General features: G+C 59.5%; 1 protein-coding gene across 3 annotated transcripts in view; it reads left to right on the top strand.

The window, feature by feature from the left end:
- Positions 1-9,130, top strand: part of LOC101641616 (SREBF chaperone) — a 36,976-nt gene that overhangs the window by 21,230 nt on the left and 6,616 nt on the right. For all 3 annotated transcript variants that reach the window (XM_045297504.1, XM_030887598.2, XM_004703988.3), the window contains exons 3-8: positions 4,894-5,051; positions 5,450-5,670; positions 5,760-5,865; positions 6,340-6,512; positions 6,820-6,946; positions 8,736-8,848. In XM_045297504.1, the coding sequence (XP_045153439.1) occupies positions 4,894-5,051; positions 5,450-5,670; positions 5,760-5,865; positions 6,340-6,512; positions 6,820-6,946; positions 8,736-8,848 (898 nt within the window). The remainder of the gene's footprint in view (positions 1-4,893; positions 5,052-5,449; positions 5,671-5,759; positions 5,866-6,339; positions 6,513-6,819; positions 6,947-8,735; positions 8,849-9,130) is intronic.

Raw genomic sequence — 9,130 nt, 5'->3', positions numbered from 1 at the left:
GCTGAAATGAAGAAGGACAGCAGGAGGCTGGGGCACTGGGCAGCACACCTCAGGCCTCCACTGCTGACACCAAGCCATTCCTCCCCATTCCACACATGCTTATTGTGCGTCTGCGGGCTCCTGGTAGAGTGTTCTGGGGGACAGCTGGGCTCGCTCCCCCTTAAGAAGATTCCACCCCAGATAGGGAGAGAAGACCAAGGTGTCAATGTGTGATATGTGTCAAAGGACACAGGAGCGTATTGAAAGGGCACCCTGTGGCCTGAATGGGAACCACCTGAGCGGCAGCACAAATATAGCTGCTTGGCCAGGAAGAAAATGAAGCTAAGCCCTGCTCTCCCTCCCAGTGGGCTGTGCCTGTGCCCGCTGCCCTCCAGAGGGTGCAGGACGGGCAGGGAGAAGTATTTTCTGATTTCACCACAGGGCAGCGGATTAGCGGAGCTTCCTTGCCACTGGGCTTCCTAGCCACTGGGAGTGGGGCAGTGCTGAAGGTGGGCCTCAGGCACTGGCTGTGGCCCTGTCGAGCCCTCCAAACCAAAGTACCAGGACAGGGTCTTCCCAGCTTCTGCAGGTCAGCCAGGGTATCAGGGGGACTCTGCTGCGGAGCCAGAGTCTGTCTCTGCCTCTTGCCCCTGCCCATGCCCAGGTCTGCCTGCCCATCATTACCCAGTTCGGGACCTGCTTCTCTGAGGCATGGATTCATGCAGTGAAGTGCCGGGTATGTGTGACTCTTGGTGGCACAGTCACCGAGAACCTGTTCCCCCACTCTGAGGTCAGCGGAGCTGGAATTCCCCCTCCCTGGCCTGTGGGGCGGGATGTGGATGTGAGTGTGTGGGAGTGCCCTTGCCACTCGCTGTGTCCCAGGCTCAGAAGGGAGGAGTCTGCTCCCACTCTGCAGCCCAGAGCCCCCTGTGCCTGTAAGTGATCATCGCCGCAGACACTTGGGTGGAAGCCCTCCTGGGTTTTCCTGGCTTGTTGCTCTCCTCATGCCCCCACGGGGCAGTCATGTCCTGGCACTCGAAGCTTCTGAACTGAGTCCCTGCAAGGGCTTTGACTTAACCTCTGAGCAGGCAGTTTCTCTGAATAACCAATGGGACACCCCACCTGGTTGGGGGGGATGAGGGGATGAGTGGAGGGCACCTGGTGGTGGCAGCAAGTGGAGAGTCTTGAGCTGGTGGTCCTGTTTCTGGGAAGGCTGCCTTGACTCCCCTCCGTGTTCTGGTAGCTTCCTCCGTTGTAGCAGAGCTGTGAGGACATGGACTTTGTTGGATTCCTCATACGGCGGCACTAGCCTCCTTTAGGGCGGGAAACTGACTCGCAGAGCTCACTTTGAGGGGCTCTGAACTTTGAGAAGTGAGGTGGGCCAGGGAGTGTTGCAGAGGTGGCTGTCGGGTGAGGAGACGTGTTGTTCTTGGACTCGATAAAGGAGGTAGAGGCGAGGGTGCTAGTAGGAGGGGCATTGCAGCCTGGGTGGTGGTGCACTGGGTGGCGGTGGTGACTAGAAACGGAAGGAAGGGAATGGCTGTTCCCCCGTTCACCGGGAACACGCCTTCTCCCTGTTCTGTGAGACACTACCCAGTTTTGTGGGTGGTGTCTCTTGACCTCTGTATTATCTTTTGTTGTGTAACAAATTACGCAGCAGCTTCAAGTGACGCACACTTGTTATCTTACAGGGTCTGTGGGTCAGGGGCACCTGTGCTGGGTGCCTTGACTCATCCTCTCAAGGTTGCAGCTGAGGGAGCAGCCAAGGCCATAGTCACTTCAAGGCTCCCGTGGTGGGGGCTGTGGGGCTGCGGCCTCTTCCTCGTGGCGTTGTCTGGAGGAAGGCTCACCGTCCTTTCCTGTGGGCTTCATCAGAGTAACAGCTCAGGGCCACTCTGGGTGGGTGGGGGAGGGCCACCAGCTTTTGTGACTTGATCTCAGGAGGGACATGCGTTACTTTGAGCATTTTCTGTTTGTTAGAGCAAGTCACCAAATATGGCCCACTCTCAATGGGGTGGGATCACTCAGGGCTTGGAGCACCAGGAGGGGATCTCCGGCCCTCTTTGAAGGCTGCCTGCCACCCACTCAGGGCACCTTATTCTACTGTCTGCCCCAAAGTAGGGATGTGATGGGGTCAACCCGTGTGTGGGCTCCACATTCCTCTACCCTCTGCAGGCCTGCCTGCCAGCTACCAGCATCCTCACCTCAATGGTCAGGGAGGCCCGCGGTGCTGGAAAAGTCAGGCTCCTGGGAGAGGCTCTTCTCTGGTCCCTCAGGCGGATTAGCTCAGCTTAGTCCAGCTATCCACATAGGTCACCTCCCCAGCAGCACGCCCTTTGCCCTGTTACCCTGCTCAAGCCCACACACCCGCCCCAGGTGTCCTGCACCTCTCGGCTGAACTGCTGGCTTCAGGGTCAGCTGCTGGGGCAGCGAGAGAGCTGCTGCAGTGCTGTGAGGATTGAGTGGGGTCCTCCAGGAAAGCCCAATCTGGAGCTACGGTCACAGTGCCATCTGAGCTGGGCTTCATCGATTGGTGGGGTGGGCGTGCGCCAGTCAGTCTAGTGAGAGTGGACAAGGAGGTTAATCGAGCGAGGTGGGAATAGAGCGGTGCCACATGAAGAGTGCCAAGAACACACCTTTCCCAGAGGCTCCCCCTAGCCCGCACCCTCGTGGGCTTCTCGGTAGCCAACTGGTGACAAGTGTGTGTCCCAAAGCCGTCCGTGTGGTGTTTCTGTTAGCCGTCCTGGATGCTGAGACCCCTGTGGAATCAGCCACAGCGATCCTGACTCCCTGAGGTGGGGATTGAGGGCCATGTATGCGGGATGAGGTGGTGAGACATTTAAGGAGATTCTGAGAGCAGTGGGAAGATGCAGACCAGCTGATTGGCAAGTTCCAGTGACTGTCAGTGGGGTGAGCTGGTGGCCAGCAGAGGGACACAGCCCACACTGGCCAGCCTGCTGCAGCGGCAGTGAGCGCATGCCCACGTGGCTCCTGTCTTTGTCCGTGAGGCTCGCCAACCAAACAGGGCGAACAAGTGAGCAGTGGGTTTGACTCAGGATTGGACATATGCAAGGGTTTGTGGTACAATGGAAGGAAAGATCCTGAAACACTTCCTGAGCTCTTTGAAGCCCCCTCCTGGTAACGGGGTTGTGCATTCTTATGAAATCTGATGGAAGCAATGGGTCCTCTCCCCTAGAAAGGAGGAGGTGGGGGTGCACTCACCTCCCAGCAAAGGTGAGGGTAGAGAGTGCCACTTGTGAAGTGTGTCCCCCGGAACTTGGTTGGAATGGTGGCCCCAGCTGGAAGGAGGCTGGATGACTTGGAACTGGGGCGACTGCAGGGGCGCAGACTCCGTGGGCCTGATGGGGATGGGTGTGGTCCAGGAGATGGGATGTGCAGCTGTCACAGGGCTTGAGATGGCCTCTGGGAGCCACTGTCTAGGTGGAGCTGCCTGTCTTTGGACAGCCCTCCCCCAACTCAGGCTCGAGCGGATGAGCTTGCAGCTCAGGTCAGAGCCAGGGACTCCCAGCTCCACCGGAGCCTGTGTCTCCTGGCAGGTGCCAGCGGCCACTTCTGGTGCTGACGCTTCCTGTCAGGCCAAGACCGACTGCTGCTCCAGCTGGCTTCTTTGTGCCCAAGAGCAGAGCGGGGGCGGGTGGTTTCTTCGCTTTGCTTCTGTAGCCTCTTGACTCCTGCCTGGCAGTGACCAGTCATCCCACCGCCGGGTGCTCCTTGGCCTTCCCTTCCCAGCACTCGTGCCCCGGCAGCTTCTGATTCTGGAGGCCAAGCCACCTGGCTCACCATGGCGGTGACACCTTCCAGGGTGGTAGTGGGTACAGTCGGTCAGGCTAGGCCCCTGGAGCCCTTTGTGCTGGGCTGGCGTCTGCCCTCTCACCGACCTTGCACCCAGATGCCCGCACTGACCCCTTTGATGCCGGAAATCCTGCCCTAGCTAGCCTAGTCCTTCTTGTTTCAGGGCTGCTCCGTGACACCTGTCACCCATGCGGGCAGCTCTGCCACTTGCATGCCTGCCGTAAGCCCTCTACAGGCAGATGGCCTGTTCTGGGGAGAGAAGTGGGAGATGGTCAGGGAGGAGACCTGGGTGTGAGTCCCTGCCTCTCTCTGCTACCCCTGAAGCTGAGGGCATTCTCTGCTCCCGGCTTGTCACAGTACGCTGTTCCTCAGCTGTGTGCCACTAAACTTCCTGTTAGTACCTACTCCCTGCATCTGACGCCTGTCCACTGGGTCTGCAGACACACAGTGTCCAGCAGCCAAGGAGCTGTGTGCTGCCCACTCTTTTGAGGGGGCTTCAAAATGTTCATGAAAGATGGACTTGAAGGGTGAAATCTTCCTGTGGACTGCATGCAGCCCCTCATATGTGAGCATATAGTGTACACGTGCCTGCTTCTGCTGGACCCTGCAGCGTGCATGTCAGCAGCCCTTCCCCAATGAGGCATGGCGATCCCAGATTGCACACAAGCCCTGCCATGCACGGGGAGAACTGAGAGCGCAGCGTGGGCCTTGTGATTTCACAAGCCACTGCCCTGCCTGGGGCAGAGCTGGGCTCTTGATGACGGGGCGGGGTGTGTGGACAAGTATACTGCACAGTTGGGGGGGGACCTCCCTAATGGGCTCTGCTTCCGGTTGTGGGTCAGATGGTCTGTGTCACAACCTCTGACCTCTGCACTGATGGCAGGAAAGCAGCCGCAGGCGGTGTGTGCGGCACGAGCAGGGTTGGGATACAGTGAGACTATCCGAAAACCAGGTGCCGTGGGGAAAGGGTTGCCCTTCGGAAGTCTGTCTTTGGTGGCTTGTCTCTGTACTGTGCCCACCACAGGGGTGCAGTCTATCCCGTGAGCTGTGGACCCATTACCCCTCAGTGATAGTTGGTCTGTCTGCCCCACCCCCCTGCAGTACGTGGGCGCCCCGGTGGCATACATCCAGCAGATATTTGTCAAGTCCTCCGTCTCCCCCTGGCACAAGGACCTCCTGGCTGTGGATGTGTTCCGCTCGCCTCTGTCGCGGGCGTTCCAGCTGGTGGAGGAGATCCGGAACCACGTGCTGAGAGACAGGTACCCTCCCCAGGGCCCAGCTCGCTGCCTCTAGCTGGCAGCTTTCAGAGGATTTTTTTTAACTCTACCCATTCTGGACCCTCAGATCGGCTGCCCAGTTGGGGGTGGGGGAGGGAAGCGTGGGGGTGGGGAGTTGTTTCTGCTCCTGGAACACCCACGCCTGCCTATCCTCTCAGAGGGGCATGAGCTTTGGGCTCCAGGTGCACTTTGAGGGGCAGCCAGCCAGTTGGCTTGGTTGCGGCCCTCCTGAGAAGACTCTCCTCTGCCACCCTGTCCCTGAGTCTCTCTGGAGGGAGGTGCCAGGGAGCAGGGTACAGGCCATGAAGGAACCTGACCTGCATGTAGTGGGCCTGCCTTCTGCTGGCAGACAGCCAGGCCTGGTCCTGTCCCTCCCACAGCTCTGGGACCAGGAGCCTGGAGGACGTGTGCCTGCAGGTGACCGACCTGCTGCCTGGCCTCAGAAAGCTCCGGAACGTGCTCCCCGAGCATGGATGCCTGCTGCTCTCCCCCGGGAACTTCTGGCAGAATGACCGAGAACGGTTCCACGCTGACCCTGACATCATCGGGACCATCCACCAGCACGAGCCCAAAACCCTGCAGACCTCTGCCACGCTCAAAGGTGCCCAGGCAGTGCCTGCACTGCCCCCTGCTTCACGGGGCCCCTGACAGAGCACAGGCCTCACCCGTCTTCACTGTCTCTGTCTGCAGACTTGCTGTTTGGGGTTCCTGGGAAGTACAGCGGGGTGAGCCTCTACACGCGGCGGAGGATGGTCTCCTATACCATTACCCTGGTCTTCCGGCAGTACCATGCCAAGTAAGCCTGTGGTGCCGAGTGTCTGCCTGGCCTGCGGCGGGTGCATGCTGAGCAGCTGCACACCCCTGCTGGGCTCAGGGTGCTCTCTGAGAACTCCTCCTGAACTGTTCACCTCCCTTAGATGGACTGAGGAGGGGCTGACAGCCGATTAAGAAAAAGAGCCTCTGGGGGGGCTGGCCTGTCCAGCGTGCTGCTGCCCCCACTGCCTGCTCTGGCCTAGGGCAGACATCCCTAGTTGGCCACTGCTCAGCCTGGGTGGCCACCGAGTCCTCCCTCACTGTACTGCAGGGTGCTCTCCAAGGATTGTCTACTCGGGATGGGTGGGAAAGGAGCGAGGACCCCTGAGGGACGTGCCAACTGTGCAGTTTTCACACAGCCCTGGGAGCTGTGCAGAGTGCCCTATAACACAGGCGGGAGAGGGGCCCTCTGTCCCCGGACCACCTGCCACCCCTCCATGCGTGTGTGCGTGCCCAGGTTCCTGGGCAACCTGCGGGGCCGCCTAATGCTGCTGCACCCCAGCCCCAACTGCAGCCTGCGGGCAGAGAGCCTGGTCCACGTGCACTTCAAAGAGGAGATCGGCATCGCGGAACTCATCCCCCTGGTGACCACCTACATCATCCTGTTTGCCTACATCTACTTCTCCACACGTACGACCCCCACCCCCGCTCCCAGACCACCTGCTTGTGGAGGCGCCCTGGGCAGAGGTGTTCACCAGCCCTGCTGGGCACAGAGGCTAGGCATCTACCCATCCAGTAAGGGATCAGGGTTGGGAGTCCAGGGGTCCCCACGAGGTGCACGTGTCTATGAGGTTGGGAAGGCCTATGATCTCTTTTGCTAACATGGGAGCTGCCCCTCCTTTGATTCTTAGGGACCCCTGCTGCCCAGAAGCTAAGTCAGGAAGGGCCTGTGGGGCCTGGGGAGGTGCTGTGCTGACCTGCTCTCTCTGACCTTCAGGCAAGATCGACATGGTCAAGTCCAAGTGGGGGCTGGCCCTAGCTGCCGTGGTCACGGTGCTCAGCTCGCTGCTCATGTCTGTGGGGCTCTGCACGCTCTTTGGCCTGACGCCCACCCTCAACGGCGGGTAGGTCCTCAACTGGGTCCCCTTGGGCTGCAGGGTGGGCCCTCAGCTAGTGCTGTGCACATCTGAGCACTTGTCGCCCCTCTGTGCCCTCTCATGATTATCTTTGACGTTGAAGAATGACATTTCTTCATGCATACCCTATAGGTGTGCATTACGTACATATGTGTGTTTGTGCACCTCTCGGGCTCCAGTTCATACATGCAGGGTGTGTGTGTGTGTGTGTGTAAGCATGTCTCTCTGAGCATCGGGGGGCCGTAGACGACGAGTCCTCTCAGATGTTCGCCATAGGCTGCCTTCAAACAGTGGTTCCCAAGGTCGCGAGGTCAGCTGCAGTGGATGGCAGTTGTGTGTTAGGATCCCTCAGTGCTGGTCTACCTGGTGTTCTCAGAGGACACGGGAGGGTCACCAGGGCCTCCTAGGAGGACATTTTAAGGAAGCTGAAAACTGCATCGGTGAGCCAGTCAGGATGCCCCGAGGGGTGATTTTTATCCCAACACTCCTGCGTGTACTCAGAGGCCTTTCTCAGCCCTAAATTCGAAGAAAACGCTAAAAGAACACAACTGTGATCCCTTGAGAATGCCCCATTCCATCGAGACATGGTGTAGCTGGGAGAGCAGGTCTTTTTTTTTTTTTTTTCATGTAGTTTTGTCTACCTGACTGAAACGGTGCAGGACTGGGCAGTGGTGAAGCGCGGATTCTTGGGGGAAGGGTTAGTGAGCTGGATCCTTGCCTTCAGAGTGTGTGTGTATGGTGGCTGTGTGTGCTTACGTGCTATGTGTGCCCATACACATGCACCCCACTTCTCGGTTGGCGTGAGGTCGGCGTCTCTCCCTGGTTAATATTAAAGCATTGAACAAGCTGGTGAAGTAGGTGATTCTAGGGCCAGGGTTTTAGAAGATACCTCCACCCCATCACGAGGCGCCTCTCGCTGAGGTTCCCATCCGCTGCTGTCTCTCCTTCTCTGGTGGGCACTGGTCTTGTGCCCTCCAGCAGATGAGGCCCCTCCATCCTGTGAGTGGGAGTCGAGTCTCCCCCACCACGACTCGACTTGTCCAGCTGATCCGCAGCCAAAGCCACCCCACAATGGTTCCTGCTGGCCGCCCTCTCCTGGCCCAGACGCATTGAGCAGCCTGCCCATTAGCTTCCTGCTGTCCCCTCAGGCCCTCCCTACACAGGTCTGCGCTGCAGGCAGTTGTGGGCCTGGGCTTCTTCTGCACTCTGCTTCCAGGGATGTGAGAAGGAGCCTTGGGCTGAGGGGGTGAGGAGACCTGGTAAAGACTGCAGCCTTGGAAGGCCCTGGACAGTCTGCCCCGTCCCAGGCAGCCTGGGCAGTGAGGGCGCTAGTGGGGTCTGGTGTCGCAGAACCACTCTGACCCAGACACAATTCTGAGAAAGCTGACTTGGGCTTTAGGCTGGCAGCCTCTCCCACCCTTCAGTCGGGATGGCCTGGCCGTGGGTGTTTCTGTGGGCTCTTGGCAGTGGCCATTGACCAGCAGCCTCTGGGGTGGGCAGAGTGGGAAGATCTGGCCTCTGGCCCTGGGGCAGCAGGACCTCGGCCCCCCCCTCACCTCTTGTGGACAAATGGTCACTGGGCCCTTGGCAAGGCTCCTCGGCCTGCCTGGAGACAGGAAGAATGTGGAAGAGGCCAGGTCCGTGTGAAGGACGCAGGGGTCTCAGCCCATGCTAGGAGTTGCTCAGTCTTCGCTGCAGGGTCCCAAACCTGCTGCGAGCCAGCCGTGCTGTGGGTGGGCAGCCTCCACACTGCCCACACACACACCCTCTCCCGCAGAGAGATTTTCCCCTACCTGGTGGTGGTGATTGGGCTAGAGAACGTGCTGGTGCTCACCAAGTCAGTAGTCTCTACCCCAGTGGACCTGGAGGTGAAGCTGCGCATTGCCCAAGGTAATGGGGGAGAGGGGCAGAAGTGGGTGGAATCTGGAAGGGCACGCCCATTATTCCTCCTGCCCTGGTGTGCCCGGAGCCCTCTCCCGGCCCTGCACTTTGTGCAGCCAGCCGCCAGGCAGCGTGCCCCAAGGAGCTACAGGGTGTTTGCACTGCACTTGGCTGTGGCTCGGGTGGTCCTCAGAGCAAACCCACCAGGCTCTGCTGCCGAGTGGTCCCGGGTGTGTGGCAGCTGCCTTTCGCCTGGGCTGCTCTTCCTGCCTCTCACACTGGCCTCTCTGG

The sequence above is a fragment of the Echinops telfairi genome, unplaced genomic scaffold (assembly GCF_000313985.2).
Source record: "Echinops telfairi isolate 266 unplaced genomic scaffold, ASM31398v2 ScPeMD7_7420;HRSCAF=8458, whole genome shotgun sequence".
Classification (NCBI taxonomy): Eukaryota; Metazoa; Chordata; class Mammalia; order Afrosoricida; family Tenrecidae; genus Echinops; species Echinops telfairi.
Note: the sequence above shows the minus strand (reverse complement) of the source record. Positions and strands in the feature narration are given on the sequence as shown.